Source organism: Salvelinus fontinalis, chromosome 23, assembly GCF_029448725.1.
Source record: "Salvelinus fontinalis isolate EN_2023a chromosome 23, ASM2944872v1, whole genome shotgun sequence".
In the NCBI taxonomy this organism is placed as follows: Eukaryota; Metazoa; Chordata; class Actinopteri; order Salmoniformes; family Salmonidae; genus Salvelinus; species Salvelinus fontinalis.
In genome coordinates, this window is record NC_074687.1 from 13,124,722 (window position 1) to 13,146,863 (window position 22,142).

The 22,142-nt window shown below is 42.0% G+C and overlaps 2 protein-coding genes across 6 annotated transcripts in view; one reads left to right on the forward strand and one right to left on the reverse strand.

Moving 5' to 3' along the window:
* Nucleotides 1–13,775, reverse strand: part of LOC129820877 (probable ubiquitin carboxyl-terminal hydrolase FAF-X) — a 77,184-nt gene extending 63,409 nt beyond the window's left edge. For 2 of the 5 annotated variants that reach the window (XM_055877947.1, XM_055877945.1), the window contains exons 1-2: nt 13,349–13,775; nt 1,647–1,942 (exon numbers count right to left, since the gene is read on the reverse strand). In XM_055877947.1, the coding sequence (XP_055733922.1) occupies nt 1,647–1,757 (111 nt within the window). In that variant the 5' untranslated portion in view covers nt 1,758–1,942; nt 13,349–13,775. Of the gene's footprint in view, nt 1–1,646; nt 1,943–13,289; nt 13,309–13,348 lie in introns of those variants that run through there. The other 3 variants (XM_055877949.1, XM_055877948.1, XM_055877946.1) reach the window with 2 other exon arrangements.
* A 2,361-nt stretch (nt 13,776–16,136) lies between these two features.
* Nucleotides 16,137–22,142, forward strand: part of LOC129820878 (mediator of RNA polymerase II transcription subunit 14-like) — a 35,772-nt gene continuing 29,766 nt past the window's right edge. Inside the window, exons 1-7 of the mRNA XM_055877950.1 lie at nt 16,137–16,553; nt 16,848–16,874; nt 17,029–17,134; nt 17,391–17,564; nt 17,974–18,103; nt 19,335–19,463; nt 21,052–21,159. Of these exons, the coding sequence (XP_055733925.1) occupies nt 16,381–16,553; nt 16,848–16,874; nt 17,029–17,134; nt 17,391–17,564; nt 17,974–18,103; nt 19,335–19,463; nt 21,052–21,159 (847 nt within the window). The 5' untranslated portion in view covers nt 16,137–16,380. The remainder of the gene's footprint in view (nt 16,554–16,847; nt 16,875–17,028; nt 17,135–17,390; nt 17,565–17,973; nt 18,104–19,334; nt 19,464–21,051; nt 21,160–22,142) is intronic.

Here is a 22,142-nt window from a genome sequence, read left to right on the forward strand (position 1 = left end):
ACTGGGTGACTTTCACTTAAGTTATTTTCTATTCTTTCCGTTACAGCCTTATTCTAAAAGAGATTAAATTAAAAAAATACTCAGCAATCTGCACACAACACCCCATAATGACAACACGATAACAGGTTAAGAAATGTTTGCAAATGTATAAAAATAAAAGCACAGAAATACCTTATTTACATAAGTATTCAGACCCTTTGCTATTTCTACAACTTGATTGAAGTCCACCTTTTTGTAAATTCAATTGATTGGACATGATTTGGAAGGCACACACCGGTCTATATAACAGTCCCACAATTGACAGTGCATGTCAGAGCAAAAACCAATCCATGAGGTCTAAGGAATTGTCCGCAGAGCTCCAAGACAGGATTGTGTCGAGGAACAGATCTGGGGAAGGGTAACAAAAAAAATTCTGCAGCATTGAAGATCCCCAAGAAAACAGCCCGGACTCCATCATTCTTAAATGGAAGAAGTTTGGAACCAGCAAGACTCTTCCTAGATCTGGCCGCCCGGCCAAACTGAGCAATCGGGGGAGAAGGGCCTTGGTCAAGGAGGTGACCAAGAACCCGATGGTCACTCTGACAGAGCTCCTCTGTGGAGATGGGAGAACCTTGCAGAAGATCAACCATCTCTGCAGCACTCCACCATTCAGGCCTTTATGGTAGAGTGGCCAGACGGAAGCCACTCCTCAGCATCACGTCTGGACGAAACCTGGCACCATACCTACGGTGAAGCATGGTGGTGGCAGGATCGAGGGAATGATGAAATGAGCAAAGTACAGAGAGATCCTTGATGGAAACCTGCTCCAGAGTGCTTAGGATCTCAGATCTCAACAACAGTAAACACATAGCCAAGACAATGCAGAGAGTGGCTTCGGGACAAGACCCTGAATGTCCTTGAGTGGCCCAGCCAGAGCCCGGACTTGAACCTGATCGAACATCTCTGGAGAGACCTGAAAATAGCTGTGCATCCAAGCTGACAGAGGAGCTTGAGGATCTGCAGAGAATAATGGAAGAAACTCCCCAAATACAGGTGTGCCTTGTAGCGTCATACCCAAGAAGCCTTGAGGCTGTAATTGCTGCCAAAGGTGCTTCAACAAAGTACGGAGTAAAGTGTCTGAATACTTATGTAAATGTGATCTGTTTTTTTATTTAATAAATTAGCTAACATTTCAAAAAAACAGTTTTTGCTTTGTCATTATGAGGTATTGTGTGTAGATTGATGTGGGACAAAACGATTTAATACATTTTAGATTAAGGCTGTAACGTAACAAAATGTGGAAAAAGTCAAGGGGTCTGAATAGACCGTATGGAAATTCTGGAACCCAATTTTGACAGTAAAATATAACAAAAATAGCCTAATTGTCACCCCAAAATGCATGACAACCACTGGTTTAGGTTGCATATAAAAATATTTTGAATCATGCATTCCAGCTTGGATATGTTAGATGTAACAGATTTATCGAATACTGAATGCCACCAACTGAATAAGTTAGTGGCACCAGGGGAAAATGTTATTCTGGAGCCCTGGATGAGGGGAGAGAGAGAGACAGAAAAAGGAAAGAGGACTAGAAGAGAGAACATGGTGAACACATGATGTTGAGGTGAGGGACAGAGATGAGAGGATGGGACTGACAGTTTCCTGACCTGGTTCTGTGGCAGCGGGGGCTGGCTCTGACTCTGGGCATCGGGTGCCTGGCCCTGGCCCGACTGGCTGTCGTTGCCCCCCACCGGAGAGCCACGCGTGGTGGCTGTCATGCTCGCCACGGGGCAGATCTTGGCAATCTTGGCCTCTTAGGCAGCACTGACCACGAGGGAAATCACAGGAGGCGCCTCAGCAACCTCAGAGGCAGAGCAGAGGGAGGAGAGCAGCGGCCGCGGCACGAGAGAGAGGGACAGAACCACCTGGAGATCTGGACGGGCCGCTGAGACCATTGCATAACCTGGAGAAGAGAGGAGAGGGTTAGGGTGTTTCATTGGGTTAGTTGTCATAGACAATAAAAATACTGCATGGTCTCACTCACAAAAACGAATGGACGCGATAGGAAAGATTTTAACATGGATCACGTCTACGTTGTGTTAAATACGGTATGTTTCTTTTTTATAGTCATCATGTGTTATCAAATAAGTTGTTTGGTGCTGTCAGTGACCACCTGTCAGGTGAGCCTGGCTCGCTGTGAATTTGGCTTGGGGATAACAATAAAGAAGACAGTGTACACTGAAATATGATTAAGGCATGTGCATGATATAACATTGCAAGGGTAAAGATAAGCCTTCAATTCTGTCAGTCAAGACACTTTGGGACGTATCACAATGATAGGGAACAATCTTTCGTATTTTCCCCCCAGACACTTGCTTGCGTTCCATGAGTGCAGTTAGAAAACAGTATTGTAGAGGCAATGTGCGGAAGTAAGACTGATAGGCATTACAGCGCTGACGTAATAAGGAACAACGGTACACAGAGGAACCAGTTAGGCCAACACCATCTCTGGCAGGCTGCTGCCGAGTCCGGGTGTTTAATTTCCCATCACATCAGCTGAGAGCTTGGCATGTGCTGGTCGTCAGCATGACCATCAGTGAAACACGATAAGACCTGGCTGCAAACTCAGCACTTATTGGCACCACTTACGAGACGTCATAGCAAAAACATACAGGCCTAATTTTCTAGCATTCTGTGCCGGTGTAGTCTTGTATAACATCCAGCCATAGCTAGCCATGCAGGCATTGGAATCAAACAAATGTCTGGTTGTTATTAAGTCTGTGGTAAGAGGTGAAAAGATACATTTACTACGATGATATTGCTACTAACGTACAGCATTAAGTGTAAAAATATAGAAAGATATCAATCCTCAACAGATGGAAAAAACCTCATATTCAGCAGTGAGGCTGCCAACGAGCACTTTCCAAGGGCTGTAATACAGAGAGAGTAGGCAGCAGCGTCTCCAGTTATAACAGCATGACATTGACACCATGGGCCTGACTCTGGAGAGGAAGAGGCCAAGACGACCTCAGAGACTGCTAGTATGGCAAGGATACAATGAATGCTAGTAGTGGAAATGCCCTCTATTATATAAGGAAATGCCAGGGTTGGGGTCAATACCAACAATTCAAAAAGTGAACTAAACTCCAATTAAAATATAAAAAATTCCTAATAGAACCACTGTCTCACGTCAGATGGCGTCACTCCTCCTGGACACTCGTCCCTCAACCAATCTGTCTTGCAGGAAATGGAACTCTTATTGAATAGTCAGCATACACCATTGAAAAAATGTTAACGCAGTTCCTCATTTTTTCTATATAACTGCGCTCTTGTATGAGTCCATGAAATATGAAGAATAGTTACCTAATTATTGCAAATGTTTTGACAGTGATTTAATAGTTTGCAATTGTGGGAAAATAAAAACAAACTGGTGGCTATCTCCTGCACAAATTCTGTGCAAGGATGTTGGTCGCCAGGCAGTGCAGTGACTTGATCAGCTGTGTAGCTAACATTAATTGTTGTAGCTAGCTAGTGAAATAGTTACCTAGCTCTTCCTTCACCGACATAAAAAGCTTGCTTAGCCGGTTTAAATTACCCTAAAGTTGTAGACATGCAGCCCCACAATTAAGAGGGTAACCAACAGTAAACTGATCAGAAATCAGTTTGTAGATTGGCATTTTTCGCCACAATCAAATCGTTGGGTCAGCTCAGCTGAGCACTTAGTAGGTAGCTGGTTGCATCGTTTCAGTAAAAAAAAAAAATATCTTGGTTGACTGAAATACATCTGTTCTTTCGACCAATCGATTGTTCAACATTTTTAAGCGTGTATTTTTCATATATAGACACACTATGTGTTTTAATAAAATCAACTATGTGCATTTAGCTTGTCTGATGCTTTAAGTTTACGGTTTGATGAAGACAAAATGACTCAAGAGCGCGCCAGAGATCTAGATAACCAGAAGAAAATAACCTTAACCTAACCATTCTCCCGCTCCTGCTGGCTTATGTAGATTCTGCCATTACTCTCCTGAAGTTGCCGGCAATAGGCTACACGAGGAATCGGTAACCTTTCTCACGTGGAATGCCAATTTATCTTACCATTTCTACCCATCTGCGTGCCAGTTACGGTTTTCAAATGCACATTTTCTTGGAACAGCTTAATTTAATTTATAATAACGTCTTCATATCTGAAAATCATTGTCATGTGGTTAATCAAAATTCTATCCAAATCTAAATGAAAATTATCAACCTAAAAACAAACTTCTATTGCCAACTATGTAAAAATAACCTACATAAAGTTTAAAAAAATATCCTATAAATCACATTAGCAACGAACTTGAAACATTGTATCAACTATTAACTTGGGTCCGGCCAAAAACTTGCATACAGACACAGCTGTAGGTTATTTGCGCAAGGGATAAGCAGCAGTGCTGGACTTGGGCAGGAGCTCAGCGGAGCGGAGTACCGGCACCTCATATTTTAACTGCTTGAGCTCCTGTTACTCCTATAGAATATTAGCTTGAAAGTATTGTGGATCTCCTGCAACTAAATATAAACAGTACCAGCACCCAAAATGAGTAACGGAACCTATTTCAGTCCAAGTCAAGCACTGATAAGAAGTAATCAGGTAGGCATGTTCTATGATGTTTCCACTGGATCAGAACATGTTTCTCTTTCATGCTGAGAGGTTACTGAAAGGGAGAGCGCTGGAAAGATGTTTCAAATACATTGAGGAACTGTTGTCATTCTCAATGGATGTAAAAACAGACTTTGTTTGCTTGATGTTTGAGGTGAAGAAAACATTACTTTGAGAAGCTCCACATGTCAGTGGTTGTGTGTTAAGCCAATCAAAAATACTATGATCCTTAAAATGGGCACATTTATATGCCTATATTTTTCTTGCTGGCCAGATAGCCTATAGGAATAAATCAAATCAAATGTTATTAGTCACATTCACATGGTTAGCAGATGTTAATGCGAGTGTAGCGAAATGCTTGTGCTTCTAGTTCCGACAGTGCAGTAATATCTAACAAGTAATCTAACAAATTCACAACGGCTACCTTATATATACACACAATCAGAATATGTACATATAAAGATATGGATGCGCGTACAGCATAGGCAAGATGCAATAGATGGTACAAAATTGTATATACACTTGAGATGAGTAATGTAGGACATGTAAACATTAAAGTGGCATTATTTAAAGTGACCAGTGATCCCTTCATTAAATACATTTATTAAAATGGCCAGTGATGAGTCTGTATGTTGGCAGCAGCCACTCAATGTTAGTTATTATTATTTGACCATGCTTGTCACTTATGAACATTTTTGAACATCTTGGCATAGTTCTGTTATAATCTCCACCCGGCACAGCCAGAAGAGGACTGGCCACCCCTCATAGCCTGGTTCCTCTCTAGTTTCTTCCTAGGTTTTGGCCTTTCTAGGGAGTTTTTCCTAGCCACCGTGCTTCTACACCTGCATTCCTAGCTGTTTGGGGTTTTAGGCTGGGTTTCTGTACAGCACTTCGAGATATTAGCTGATGTACGAAGGGCTATATAAAATAAACTTGATTGATTGATTGATGGCTGTTTAACAGTCTGATGGCTTTGAGATAGCAGCTGTTCTTCAGTCTCTCGGTCCCAGCTTTGATGCACCTGTACTGACCTCACCTTCTGGATGGTAGCGGGGTGAACAGGCAGTTGCTCGGGTGGTTGTTGTCCTTGATGATCTTTATGGCCTTCCTGTGACATCGGGTGCTGTAGATGTCCTGGAGGGCAGGTAGTTTGCCCACAGTGATGTGCGTTGTGCAGACCGCACTACCTTCTGGAGAGCCTTGTGGTTGTGGGCGGTGCAGTTGCAGTACCAAGCGGTAATACAGCCTGACAGGATGATCTCGATTGTGCATCTGTAAAAGTTTGAGGGTTTCAGGTGACAAGCCAAATTTCTTCAGGCTCCTGAGGTTGAAGAGGTGCTGTTGCGCCTTCTTTACCACACTGTCTGTGTGGGTGGACCATTTTAGTTTGTCCGTGAGGTGTACGCTGAGGAACTTAAAACTTTCCACCTTGTCCACTACTGTCACGTCGATGTGGATAGGGGGGTGCTCCCTCTGCTGTTTCCTAAAGTCCACAATCATCTCTTTGTTTTGTTGATATTGAGTGAGAGGTTATCTTCCTGACACCACACTGAGTGCCCTCACCTCCGCCCTGTAGGCTGTCGTTGTTGGTAATCAAGCCTAACACTGTAGTCGTCTGTACACTTGATGATTGAGTTGGAAGCGTGCATGGCCACGCAGTCACGGGTGAACAGGGAGTAATGGAGTGAGCTGAGAATGCACCCTTGTGGGGAGTGGAGATGTTGTTGCCCATCTTCACCACCTGGGGGAAGCCCGTCAGAAAGTTCAGGACCCAGGTGCACAGGGCAGGGGTGAGACCCAGGGTCTAAAGCTTAATGATGTGCTTGGAGGGTAATATGGTGTTGAAAGCTGAGCTGTAGTCAATGAACAGCATTCTTACATAGGTATTCCTCTTGTCCTGATGGGATAGGGCAGTGTGATGGTCTGTGGACCTATTGGAGCGGTAAGCAAATTGGAGTGGGTCTAGGGTATCAGGTAGGGTGGAGGTGATATGATCCTTGACTAGTCTTTCAAAGCACTTCATGATGACAAAAGTGAGTGCTATGGGGCGATAGTCATTTAGTTCAGTTACGTTACCTTTCTTGGGAACAAGAACAATGGTGGCCATCTTGAAACATGTGGGGACAGCAGACTGGGATAGGGATTGATTGAATACGACTACTTCTACGCGTGCAAATCCTTACTCAACATTGAAAAGGAGTGCCCCAAACAAAAGACAATGACTACATTTTATTGACAACTTTCAAATGGAATTAAATAAACCAAAACAACATGCTTCTCACAAGTGTAGCAAAGGTTGTGCACTCTGGAAACAATGTGTCCACTCTGACAATGAGAACACGAAGACTGGAATAACATTGAATGCATAAAAATAAATTACCTTAACCAAAGTAAAAAACATTGTAGATGAGAAACTATAGGAATTAACAGTAAATGTATTACTGGTGATATACAGTGCATTCGGAAAGTATACAGTATCAGTCAAAAGTTTGGACACCTACTCATTCAAGTGTTTTTCTTTATTTGTACAATTTTCTACATGGTAAAATAACAGTGAAGACATCACAATTATGAAATAACACATATGGAATCATGTAGTAAGCAAAAAAAAGTGTTACACAAATCAAAAAATATGTTATATGAGAATCTTCAAACGAGTCACCCTTGACAACTTTGCACACTTGGCACTCTCTCAACCAAATTCACCTGGAGTGCTTTTCCAACAGTCTTGAAAGAGTTCCCACATATGCTGAGTGCTTGTTGGCTGCTTTTCCTTCACTCTGCGGTCCAACTCATCCCAAACCCTCTCAATTGGGTTGAGGTCGGGTGATTGTGGAGGCCAGGCCATCTGATGCAGCACTCCATCCCTCTCCTTCTTGGCCAAATAGCCCTTACACAGCCTGGAGGTATGTTGAGTCATTGACCTGTTGAAAAACAAATGATAGTCCCACTAAGCGCAAACCACATGAGATGGCGTATCGCTGCAGAATGCTGTGGTAGCCATGCTGGTTAAGTGTGTCTTGAATTCTAAATAAATCACAGACTGTATCACCAGCAAAGCACCCCCACACCATCACATCCTCCTCCATGCTTCAAGGTGGAAACCACACATACGGAGATCATCCGTTTACCTACTCTGCGTCTCACAAAGACACGGAGGTGAATTTGGACTCATCAGACCAAAGGCAGGATTTCCACCGGTCTAATGTCCATTGCTTGTGTTTCTTGGCCCAAGCAAGTCTCTTCTTATTGGTGTCTTTTAGTAGTGGTTTCTTTGCAGCAATTCGACCATGAAGGCCTGATTCACAGAGTCTCCTCTGAATAGTTGATGATGAGATGTGTCTGTTACTTGAACTCTGTCAAGCACTTTTTTGGGCTGCAATCTGAGGTGCAGTTAACTCTAATGAACTTATCCTCTGCAGCAGAGGTAACTCTGGGTCTTCCTTTCCTGTGGCGGTCCTCATGAGAGACAGTTTCATCACAGCGCTTGATGGTTTTTGCAACTGCACGTGTTCTTGAAATATTCCGGATTGGCTGAACTTCATGTCTTAAAGTAATTATGGACTGTCATTTCACTTTGCTTATTTGAGCTGTTCTTGCCATAATATGGCATTTTACCAAATAGGGCTATCTCCTCAAATGCATTGAGGAAAGAAATTCCACAAATTAACTTTTAACAAGGCAGGCACACCTGTTAATTGGAATGCATTCCAGGTGGCTACCTCATGAAGCTGGTTGAGAGAATGCCATTAGTGTGCAAAGCTGTCAAAGGCAAAGGGTGGCTACTTTGAAGAACCTCAAATATATATATTTAAAAAAAAATTGATTTAACACTTTTTGGTTACTACATGATTCCATGTATGTTATTTCATAGTTTTGATGTCTTCACTATTATTCTATCATTTAGAAAATAGTAAAAATAAAAACACTAGAATGATTAGGTGTGTCCAAACTTTTGACTGGTACTGTATATGTAAACGCTTGACTAAAACAATCTCGGTCAACCAACAGCCTGATGACCAAACAATCGACCAGTCAACTAATTGGGGTCAGCCCTAAAGTTTTTGCTAGCTTACATGCCCATCTTCAAAATTCAAAAATACTGCTCATTGAAGCACAATAATCCTTAGCTAGATGTGAAATAGGGCAAGTAATACTTCATCAAAAAAGCATCAACATAGATTTTTTGTTTTAGCTTAGATTAATTCAGAGTTTTGAGGCAGAAATGGGGTTTAGCAGATGATGTCACCTAATGGTAATATTTGTTAATGTTAGATCCACTGAGGTATAGGTTAGACCTTATACATCAGTGGGTTAGACAGCACATTATAGCCAAACTACTTTTGAACTATCCCATTTCCATTTGCGAGAAACGAGATCAGTGCTAACGGTATCGACTCGCTGACGTAAGACAGTGTCATTGAAAAGCATGGAAGAGAATTGGAACATTCGTGTACTTTCTGAATTGACTGGAATTTAAATGAAATTGACCACAACCCTGCTAAATGCACATGCATTAATTGTAGTCCCTAATATTTTTTTTTATACACAAACAAGCAAAAGAACTCAAGATGAACAGTTGTGGTTCAAGTCTAGCTAAATGACTGCCATGGAGTGTTACCTAAACAGCCTCATTCAGACAGTATAATGATCATCATACACGCAGCATAACTGGCATGCCAGCCAGCATGAAAAACGATTAATAGCCAAGTGGATCATTGGCCTGCGTTTCAGTGCTGTAATGACACTAACGTCAGGGCTCTGTTGATGGGTTTTCTCAAAAGTGGCCTCCGCTTGGAAGAATCACTGATCTAGGAATCAACCGCTTACAGTGGCCAAAAGCCACAAACTCTTAGTTTGTGCTTTGCTTATAAACACAAAGGGTTAAGGATGGAAATCATCTGGGATGGATGGGATTCATGTAAGACTACCGCACTCAGGTAATACCTTGCACAATCCCACAGAATTGGCCATCAAGATATATCTCAAACGTTTTATATTGAGCAATAACAAAATGAAACAATTGTTCAGTGACGAATCCCCAATTTAATATTCATCTAATTGAGATCAGAAGGAAAACCAAAAGAATAGGCCTAGCACGTGACGCCAATATCATGAAAACTGATAGATAAGATTGGGAGCAGACGATGGATATCCAACAATGGAAATGTGACATACTGTACTTGCTGCTCGCTTTTCCTACTACCATAAGCCCCTGACCAGATGGAAACTTGTCCTATTTTATACAAACCACATATGCTGGAATTGGAAATGAATCATACACCATTTTGAGTTTAGTCTTATTCTTGACATGTATAGCAGTGGTGGAGGCACATAGTTTTTTAGGATTTGAACTCTGAACAGCATAAAGCAAAGACAACAACTTTCTCAGTTTCAGACAAGAGAGGGGATTTCCTGAAGTAACCATGGGATCGGTTGGCCAGGAAGCAGGAGATATATTTCTCATCCCTTTCGCTTTCACTCTCCTTTACGATTCTGTTCCAGACCAACACAGAATGTCTGTATGAAATACAAATGCATGCTTTTTCCCCTCTCAGTCTTTGGGAAAACTGCTCAACCACTTCGCGATTTAAAATAAACTTCCTTAAAATAAAGACAAATCAGCAGCATCTTTCTTATCAAAATATATAGTTTCAATATCTAGCCTACAGAAACGCAAAGCCTCAACTTCATATAAAGTCTATGAGAAAGTTATCACCATAAATTCTATTCTCCCTCCAGCTCGAAGGTACAATCTGGTTTATAACCACACCACGCACATGTCGCACCAGGCACTGCGGTTGGCCTTTGTTGTATGACCCAACAAAGGCCAACCGCAGTTCCAGAGGACACAAAGGCCATAAGGATCAGTAGTATTAACTCTCTCTGTCCTCTCCACCCAGCTGAAAGCCTGGGTAGCGTTCAGTCTGGTGTAACCGATGTGAAATGGCTAGCTAGTTAGCGGGATGCGCGCTAATAGCGTTTCAATCGGTGACGTCCCTCGCTTTTGTGGAGCGATGGGTAACGATGCTTCGAGGGTGGCTGTTGTCGATGTGTGCAGAGGGTCCCTGGTTTGAGCCCAGTTAGGGGCGAGGAGAGGGATGGAAGCTAAACTGTTACTGGCACAACACTACAACAGAAATATATTGAGTAGAATAGAAATACATGCCTCTCTCTGACATGACGAGTAGAGAATTATGTCTGATGATATATTCATGGCATTTCTATCTGCAAAGTTAAGTATGTTGCATCCTCCTGAACACATATGTGGCTGCAATCAGTTGGCTGCAGGGACAACACCAGTCTTGCCTGGCAGAGAGACAATATGACTGGAAATCCAATCCACCCCAGTTCGGAACAAGAGGGTTTGATCATGTATTCCCTACACATGATATTTCCTTCATAGGCCTTGATGTATTCGGTGACATATTCAAATGGTTGGGTCTGGCAATGGACTGACTGTGACTACGTTTGTGATGTCATTAAAGAAACCACCGCAGCTGTGCTGGTCTGGTAGACCTGGAGAGCTCTGTGTGTGTGCTCGCGTCCGTGCGAGTTCTCTGATCAACACCTGGCTGCTTTACTCTTTGATGTTAGGTAGCTATAATGAGATACTTGTTTAAAAACTGATTGAGAACAGCTTTATCATTCCAGAGAGAACATTGGTAACATGATAATTCAACACAAAACTAAACCCAGATTCAAGCCCTGCAAAACACAATCTGATCAAACACTGATTAGGCGCAACCCTAAAATCCACTAACAGTGATTCTGCTGATATGTCATCTTCAGGAGATGCCTGGGTGTGGTAGTAGTAGGTCTAAAAAAATTTAAGGATTCTAAATTATCTGCAGCACCTGTGTTCACATTTGTATCCATCTGCTAGTGGTCAATTCAGTAAGGAAACAAATTTAGTGAACTTTTGAGGTACTGAAACTGAGACATTTCCTGTCCTTACCACTGGCGTCAGAAACATGCCATTAAAATGCTTCTACTGCAGGACATTCCCTAGAGAGCCCAGCTCAAAACCACACTATTGAGTAGCCTACAGTTGGATCCCCTTAAGTGACGAATGCATTTAGCCACTGCTAATTAAGCAACAGCATATTGCACAAAGAAAACACCAGTCAGTGATCATTCCTTTTAAATCAGTAACTGCGAATTGAAAATGATACCATACTGAATGGCATTGTGAAACAAGGGAGGTCATCCTCTGTTCAACATCCTTCAGTCTCTAACTGGATGACTAGCTAATAACACATAAATACTGTTGCAGCCTGTCGGGCTAGCTAGCTCTTTAAACATCACTGGCTGGCTATGTCATGTGAAATGGGCCTTGAATTACAGCTGTATAACGAATGAAAGGGGCCACTAGACGGTATGGTCCAAACCTGAGAGTTCAGTATTAAATCACTCAGAAATAAGCTCTAACGTTAGTTAGCATTTTGCAAGGATGTTGTTGGCAAGTAAGTTCATTGACAGGCAAAGATTACACATTCGTTTACAAGTTATGAAAAATAAATTATATATCATATTACAGTTGACCAAACAGGTCCATGATAATGCAGCTACATCTTCATCTTTGCTAGCTACTTAAAATACATCCAACACGGGTGTATCTGTCAACTTAGCTAAATAGCTAGCTACAGTATTTCGCTAACGTAAGGTTGGGTTGGTTGTGTGATCTGCTTACATTCACCAAGGAAATTAAGATCGTATTCCAAAATCAGAAATGTCATATCATTACACTTAGACATATCAAGACAATACATTTTTGTAAAAACAGCTGGCTAGCTAAATTGGAAGCTAACTATCCAGCTAACAACAACCGTATTAAGTCTGATTTCGCAGTGCGATCCGTCACTTGAAGGCCTAGTTTCCAAGCGCAGTTTTCCAGGCCTTTGCCTGGCCAGCAACTGTAACCGTTGATACAAGTTCATTAGGGTAGTTGAAGGTAGTTGGATATCTGGCAAGATTTAGACACAAACTACGAATTCATCGTTTTGAAACATTTGCATTTCAGCAGACAATGCGCTAACGTTCGCTAGTTAGCTGTAGTTAAGGAGCAGGCCGCGCAACCACGTCAATAGTCAGATATTTTATTGTGGTACTAGCTAACCTTACAACTCCTCTAGCCAACATTGACAAGTTAGCTAGTTAGACGTGTCTACAGTTGTCACGGCGCGACATTTCTGGATTTAACTCCTATTAAAACAACTCAGACATCTGGTTCAGGGGTGGGGAACCGCCTGTCATTACGTTAACTAGCTAAAGAGCTCGACAGCTAATTTAAACGTCAACTAGTTAGCTGATATCGACCCGGCTTTCAATAACGTTAATGTTCACGAGCTAGCTAACCGTTAACTAACTGTTAGTTTAGCTAGCCAACTCCACATTAACTTGCTCCCCCCTGCCATTGGGTGAGTCAGACAGTAACGTGGTAAACTTAACTAACGTACAGTAAGTAGCTAACCACGTTAGTTAGCGTAAGCTACCTTATCTATTCTGGCAGAACTAATAACATTACTTAGACAGCCAGCTAGCTAACATTCCCCAATCCAAGTTAAATTATTTAATGATTAACGACGCGAATCATCGTATTTCAGTCCAAGACATTTCTAACAAAATAAATAACGTTAGAGCTAGCTAACGTTACCAAGTCAGCTGCCATTACCTGCATCCACCAGCTGATGTTAACAGTGCAAGCTAACGTTAGTTGCTATAACCACTTACCAGGAATTTGATAGGACTTCTCCTCTATTCACGACCTACTCCAGCCTTGACGAGTGTGTCGTTGTTTTACATAAATGTGCACTATATCTTGCTATTTCATTTGAAGCTCAACTGTCAGTTAGAATAATCTGGTTCCTTGTTTTTTTTGTCAGCTCTTGGGTGTTTTTCCTGCGTCATCAGCGCGCAAGCAGCCCCCCCAAGTCTATCTAGAGACTAGCGGATCTCTTGTCAGTTCGGTCCTAGCCAGTCAGTCACAACTTGCCGCTAGTGAACTGCTTCAATATGGCGGAAGCGCAGTCCTGAACAACGTGAAAACAAATGCCTAACGGCTTTCCGAACTGTAAATGTCAACATTAGTTAACGAGCCAACTAGCTATTCTGTGGAGAACAACTTCGCAAATGGAACCTGTGCTGAATGGTAACAAAAATCAATACAATGTAGAATAGATGGTTGACTCCAACCCCGATATTGGATTCACGTATCCAGGATTTTCTTCAACTCCCATATTCATTGCTTGCTGAATCAAAATGGGTTTTTGTAGGACAACATATCGCCTCCTGCTGTCATGGATCTGTTGAGTCTGTCAGTATTTTATAACAAACATTTATCAGTGTGCAATAGATACATATGATCTATCATAAATTGTGTATTATTTGGCGCCTAAGACAGTGCATATTTCAGTTGGCCAAGGAGAAAAAACATAGTTCTGTTCAAATACCAGTAGGACTGCACATCCCTTCCTCCAAAATGAGACCCCTTCTAGGGGTAGGCGGGTCACCTTTGCCCTTCCCTAGAGAGGTAGCCCTTCCCAACACTTCTCTGTAGAACTGTGAGGAGGGTGCTGGTCTGTCAACTGATAGACATATGAGGAGGGGTCAGGTTACTAATCTTAGTCTCTCTGGGAACATAGAAAAATATTAAACAGAATACTCAAAGGCTTAAAGTCCAGTGTCATTTGGTTAAGATCAGAGACCTGCACAGTACCAGGGGAGTGGATATGAATGAATGAACTACTGTTGGGAGACTGCAGAGAGACAGAGAGAGAGAGACACAGAGCGAGAGATAGAGACATAGAGAGAGAGAGAGAGAAAGGGCGCTCAACTGCTGACTCACTGGACAGCCATAGTCCAGCGGCTAAAGTGGGATTAACCCCTGCACACACATTTCCCCTCTACAGTTGTGTGTGTATATATATATGTGTGTGTGTTCGTGCAAGTGTGTAGGTGTTTGTGTGTGTGTGTGTGTGTGTTTCTAGCACTTTCCCTTTATCTCACCTTTTGTGCATTGACCCTCATGCCCTTCATCTGTCCTGTCAGTGGTTTGAAATGACAGCAAGGGCAAAGCTGTTCTTGAAATCTACAAGGAGGTGAAGCACTCTGGTAAAGTCATAATCTGACCATATACTGTTTTCTGTTCTCCCCAGAGCTGTCTCAATTCCAGACAAGGCATCCATGTAACGCAATAATAGTTTGACAAAAAAAAGACGATTGTCACTTGTTTGGTTCACAGTAAGATTCTATGTTAATGTTTTGATTCCCATGTTATTTTGCAGGCATGCCATATTGATATAAAGTTACGTATCATCCTGTAAAAGGGAAAAGGAAAGGAATGGAAAAGTAATTCCTATTACCTGCCTCTGGGAATTGAGGAGTCAGCAGGTATTCCAATCAGAATTCCACCCTAATACCTTTACCATTGACTCTGGCGCTGCCAACATAATCTATGGCTTGAATTGTTTTTCTTTACCAGCCACTCAGGTCCATAGGGAGTTGAAATGTATCAAATCGTATACTGAAGTTTAATTACATTTATTTGACAGAGACAATGCACATCAATCCTCAAATATATAATATGTACACCAGTGTATGTATCTATTTTTTTGTCCTTTATTATGTTTTGTCTGTATGTTCTCCTCAGGGACAAATAAGGTCTATCAGTCCAGTGGTGGAAAAAGTACCCAATTGTCATACTTGAGTAAAAGTAGTGGTACCTTAATTGAAAATGACTTAAGTAAAAGTGAGTCACCCAGTAAAATTCTACTTGAGTAAAAGTCTAAAAGGATTTGCTTTTAAATATACTTAAGTATCAAAAGTAAATGTAATTGCAAAAATATACTTAATAAGTATCAAAAGTAAAAGTACAAGTATAAATCATTTCAAATTGCTTATATTAACCAAATGGCACATTTTTTAAAACGGATTTAGACATAATTTGCTAAGCATTCAACATGTAATATGTACTTTTCGGTGTCAGGAAAAATGTATGGAGTAAAAAGTACATTATTTTCTTTAGGAAATCTGTGAAGTAAAAGTAGTCAAAATTATAAATAGTAAAGTAATGTACAGATACCCCAAATAACAACTTAAGTAGTACTTAAAAATATTTTTACTTAAGTTCTTGACGCCACTGTATCTGTCATATGATCTGTCTAACTAACTAAAATGTCATGCACAATTTCCAGTACAAAATGATAGGAGGACATATTATAAAAGCCGAATAGACATTATAAATGTGGTGGATGTTTCAAACTATGAGGAAAATATTTGATGTACTTAAAATACCACTGATTGGTTACATTTATTATCGCTCACAGATCCACTGGCGCTGATCAGGGGCCAGTTGGATTGTTTATTGCCTGAACTAATTGACAAAAAACCTAGTGAATGAACACTGATCCTGGGACAGCAGAGTAAACACAAGCGACTCCTTACATTTAGTTATTTTAATGATTGTTTCTCCAGTCCATGAAATCCGTCCACGGGTATTCCTTTCCACCTAACCGTGATCACTTCCCGTCAGACAGTAAAGATGGCGGTTGAACAGCATTGAATATGTTCTGTAATAAGCCATTAAAACGTGGGTATTTGCCAATGTTTCAATGGGGCGAAGACGCCGAGCCCCTACTTAATAATTACGTCGCGCGAAATGATATAGAATATGTGTAACATTTGTTCCATTTTGAAGTAATTGCGAGTCGATAGTTTACATTTTTTTCGGTTTCCATCGGTGGAGCTTTCCTTGTTATTTTAAAATGGCTCCAGTGCAGATTGGATCAGATGGGCAACTGGTCCCTATCGGGGGTCCCACCTCGGCCACCCAACCGCCTTCTTCTGGACCCCAGGCGACGCAAGGGGTCCGGTTGAGCCTGCTGATTGAGTTTCTCCTGCAGAGGACCTACCATGAAATCACCCTGTTGGGTGAACTGTAAGTAGCTAATGACGAGACTCCGTCAAGTGGGCTATTGATGTTGACTTGTTATATCTGATCCAGGTCCATCAGGCTCAAAATAGTGGTTATGATGTGTTTTGTTTCATGGCAAAGCGTTTGGAAAGTAGATAGTTGTGCAAGTAGCCTACTTGGAGTCTTTTCTTTCAACCATTTATTTCACCCTTGCGTCCATATTAATTGACATTTCTTTATTTTCTGTGTTCATATGGTGTGGTAAAATGATGTGATGATATCTGAAAGTTACCCATGGTGTTTCTGTCCTTCTTGCAGTCTACCCAGAAAAACAGACATGGAAAGGTAAGTGTGTCTCTTGGTTCACTCGGTGTGCTCACTGATGAAATTGACTTGTCAAAATGGGAATGTTGTGTTGTATGTGACAGGCACATTTTTGCCTCTTTGACCATTGGTGCCGATGAGTTTGAAAACTTTTCTACTGTACTGTTTCTGACAGAAAAATTGAGATCGTCCAGTTTTCAAGTCGGACCAGGCAGCTGTTTGTGCGTCTCCTTGCCCTGGTGAAATGGGCTAGCAACGCTGGGAAGGTGGAGAAGTGTGCGGTATGTAAGCAAGACTACAGTACTCTACTACACCAATCATATTCTCACAGTGGGCATACACAACCAGATACTAGATTGAGTTATGCACATACAAGTCCAACCTTCTCACAATTTTCCCCACTGATATCAATGCATTGTTTACGTGAAAGTTTGAGTTAGGCCTACTTGCACATTATTAAAATTAGAACTACTTAGTAGTCATTAACAGTTGTAAGCTAACCTGACCTCTAACCCCTAACCTCCTGTTTGGAAACAGATGATCTCCAGCTTCCTGGACCAGCAGGCCTTCTTGTTTGTGGACACGGCTGACAGGCTGGCATCGCTGGCGAGGGACGCCCTGGTGCACGCACGCCTGCCCAGCTTTGCCATCCCGTTTGCCATCGATGTGCTCACCACCGGCTCATACCCGCGCCTGCCCACCTGCATACGAGTAAGACACCCCTAACTGGTCTGTGTTGTCCATCTTTCTGTTATTTATTCTTATTGTATTGGTGTCTTTTGGCCTCTTGACCAGGCCTCTTTATTATAAATGAGAGCTGGTTCTCTGTTGACTTGCCTGGTTAAGTAGTGCTCACTGGTCAAATAGAATGAGGCGTCTGATGCCTCTGTGTTTATTAGCAACTTTAGCTGAAGTAGCCATGATGACTGCCTGGTTTAGCCAGCAATATTGTCCTTCATGTACTCTGTACTCTTCGTTTGTGTGCATGATGTACATATGTGCACAAACACATAAACCCTTAGTGGGTTACCACCACCATCTGGACTGGAGTGTGGAATAGGAACGGAGAAATCTGAAGCCCTATTTGGGCCAGTGCATTGACAGCTGTGTGTGTGTGTAGGATAAAATCATTCCTCCAGATCCCATCACTAAAGTGGAGAAACAGACAACCCTGAACCAGCTCAATCAAATCCTGCGACATCGTCTTGTCACAACAGACCTACCACCTCAGCTAGCCAACCTCACCGTGGGTAAGAAACACACACGCACAGCCACACACGCACAACCACACACATACACACACAGGGTTCCATTGAAATCCTTGGGCGGGCCACTGAGGCATCCCGAAAAGCACTTAAGTCCAAACAATGTAAAAAAATATATATATATATATTTTGTGGACACCCCTTCAAATGAGTGGATTCGGCTATTTCAGTTATACCCATTGCTGACAAGTGTATAAAATCGACCACACAGCCATGCAATCTTCATAGACAAACATTGGCAGTAGAATGGCCTTACTGAAGAGCTCAGTGACTTTCAATGTGGCACTGTCATAGGATTCCACCTTTCCAACAAGTTAGTTTGTTAAATTGTTGTCATGCTAGAGCTGCCCCTGTCAACTGTAAGTGCTGTTATTGTGAATTGGAAGCATCTAGGAGCAACATCGGCCCAGCCGCGAAGTCGTAGGCCACACAAGCTCACAGAACGGGACCGCCGAGTGCTGAAGCGCATATTGCATACGGTTGCAACACTCACTACCGAGATCCAAACTGCCTCTGGAAGCAACGTCGGCACAAGAACTGTTCATCGGGAGTTTCATGAAATGGGTTCCATGTCCGATCAGCCTCACACAAGCCTAAAATCACAATGCCAAACATCGATGTAAAGCTCACCGCCAATAGACTCTGGAGCGGTAGAAACGCGTTTTCTGGAGTTCGGCGAATGGCAAGAGGAGTAGCGGTTGGGCACTTACACTTTTGGGATGAATTAGAACGCAGTCTGCGAGCCAGGCCTAATCGCCCAACATCAGTGTCCAACCTCACTGATGCTGTTGTGGCTGAAGTCCTCGCAGTAATGCAGTATTGATTTAGCTATTATGTTTGCTCGAAAGATCACAGCATTAGCAATGGCAAAATGCATAGAACAAGAAATTAGCATTAAAACGGCAAAATATTCTCTCAGTTCCATGGGAGAATATGTAGAATTTTAGGAAATTCGCTTTAAAAATTAAACAATTTCACTCGGCTCCATGGAGAAATGTGTAGAATTGCAGAGAATTTGCTTTAATATTCCAAAAGTTCTCTACACCATTAAATCCAGTGGAGCCGAGGGGTGGACCACGCCCCTTTTTTTTTGTTCCAGGAAAAAAAGTACTACTCCCACACAAAGCTGGCCAACCTTTCCATGGGTAAACATCACACAGCAAGACAGTTTCTGGCTATTGAAAAGGTGGCAACCATTATGTATTGTGTGTTGTAGTTAACGGGCGTGTGAAGTTCCGCGTGGAGGGGGAGTTTGAGGCCACTCTGACAGTGATGGGGGATGACCCAGATATTCCCTGGAGACTCTTGAAGCTGGAGATACTGGTGGAGGACAAAGAGACTGGAGGTAAGACACACAACACCTGAATGACCACACACCAAACACACAGAACCCAATACTAACACACCAATCTAGGATTAGAGCTAATCTAGGTTTTGTAAATCTAGGTTTATAAGTAATCAGAGATGTGTTGCACCACTTTACTTTTAAATCTGAATCAGTAAATCTATGATTAACGGTTTTAAACTATTATTAGTGACATGTTACACCGAAATATGAGGTATTTTGTGAGTTGAAACGAAGTAGCTAGCCTACCTGACAAATTATGCCACAAAGTTGCTGTTCCTTGATAAAATAATAACAATGTAACGTTAGAACTACTGCAACTCCATCGTGAAAGATTATCATGGGTTGGCTAATTTTGAAATAAAATCCGTTATTTGCCAGTACTAGACTGAAAACGAATTTGTTAGCTAACGTGTAGCTAGCTAGTTTATAAACCAAGCTAGCTAGCGTCCAATATTATTTAGCCATTTATTATTTGTCAGCTCGCCACCTTATCATGGCATGTCAACGAAGTTCAAATTTCTCCGCTTGACGGAGCTGATGGAGGAATGTAGTACCGTACTGGAGGATAAAAAGACAGACAACACAACTGTCAAAAAGAAGTTAGACACCTGGGCCAATTTATGCGATAAATGTAATGGCTCGACACGGGTTAAAGAGAAGAGGGACACAAATCGGATGAAAGCGTGCTGGAGTTTTTCTTAAAGCAAAAGCCAAAAAGGATGCAGCAGAGGAGGGGCGGGGGCTATTTCAGACCTGAGCCGGCGGGGGGCCTCCGGCCAAGGGAATTGATCCTATCAACCAGAAAATATGCGAGATGATTCGCCAGCAGTTTGCCCCTCTCCATAACCCCTATGATGACGACGGACAACTTGACCCACCAATATTTAGTAAGCATAAATAACTGGTTAATGTTACTTCACTACAATGTTAACGTTATCAGGCCCGTTACAGCATGTTGCATAAAATCATCATTCGTACCAAGGCTGGGCATATCATAAACTCCAAATTAATTGTTGTACAAAATGGGCACGTAAATAGCCTACTAATAATTATCATAAAACTCAACAGGATTAAACCTGTCTCTAATTATTCTCTGAGGAACTCTCCACAGAAGATATGCTTCCATTTTATTAGTTAAACCACCTCAAGTGGCAGTTTAGAATTGATCTCCAATCTAAATTTATATATATGGATTTTTTTAATTCATTGAGCAACAGGCTTAAAATTAATCTACGTTTAAAATGAAAACTACATTTAAATTAAGTCCTTCCTCTAATCTAACTAGGATTAATTTAAAACTAGGTTTAACATTTGATGCTACAAGATTAATAGATACATCTTGATTTAGCCCAGTTTAAGAGTTAATCCATATTGGGGCAACCCACCCCCACTGTAGAACTCTCACCAACTTGATCTACTGGAGATTATAATTATTCTGGTCCTGATGTGCAGGAGGAATCCAACTTGAATGAAAATTGCAGCCAGCACTCGCAAATAAACTATTTAATGAGATTGCTTTCTTTTTTTTGCCATCCTCCATTTTGAATATTTTCCCCTCCATCCTCCCCCCGCCCCCTCCTTCCAGATTGCAAAGCTCTTGTCCACAGTATGCAGGTGAACTTCATCCATGAGCTGGTGCAGTCGCGCCTGTTTGCAGACGAGAAACCACTGCAGGACATGTACAGCTGCCTGCGTATCCTTTCTGTGTGTGTGAACGCGCGCGCTGTTTTCTGTGCAGACAGTGAGATGCTGCAATGTGTGTGTGCGCACGTACTGTATTGACTGGCAGTGACCATGCATACAGCAGGCCCAGACACCAACAGCATTCCAATGGTCGAGGCCTTGTGGTCAGGGACATGCTGCAGCCAACAGCCACACAATGTCTTTCAGTTCATCAGTTTCCATGAACCAAGCAGAGATATTTACATTTCATATACTATTAGTGTGAATTGAGAATGTAATCCAACACACACACACACACACACACACACACACACACACACACACACACACACACACACACACACACACACACACACACACACACACACACACACACACACACACACACACACACACACACACACACACATTCAAGATTGAGAGAAAAAAGGGGTGTAGTGTTATGGGCCTACATCTGTTGCCCAGTGGGAAATGTGGACCTGGGACATTTTTCAAGATGGTGGTAGTTATGGCAGAAAGGCATCTGGCAACCCCCAGCTGCTGCTAATTACCCTCCTATGTTTTCACTGCACTGTCTATCAAGATAATGTGGTTATCATTAAATGTATTTATAAAGCCCTTCTTACATCAGCTGATATCTCAAAGTGCTGTACAGAAACCCAGCCTAAAACAGCAAGCAATGCAGGTGTAGAAGCACGGTGGCTAGGAAAAACTCCCTAGAAAGGCCAAAACCTAGGAAGAAACCTAGAGAGGAAACAGGCTATGAGGGGTGGCCAGTCCTCTTCTGGCTGTGCCGGGTGGAGATTATAACAGAACATGGCCAAGATGTTCAAATGTTCATAAATGACCAGCATGGTCAAATAATAATAATCACAGTAGTTGTCAACAAGCAACAAGTCAGCCCCTCAGGAGTAAATGTCAGTTGGCTTTTCATAGCCGATCATTCAGAGTATCTCTACCGCTTCTGCTGTCTTTAGAGAGTTGAAAAGAGCA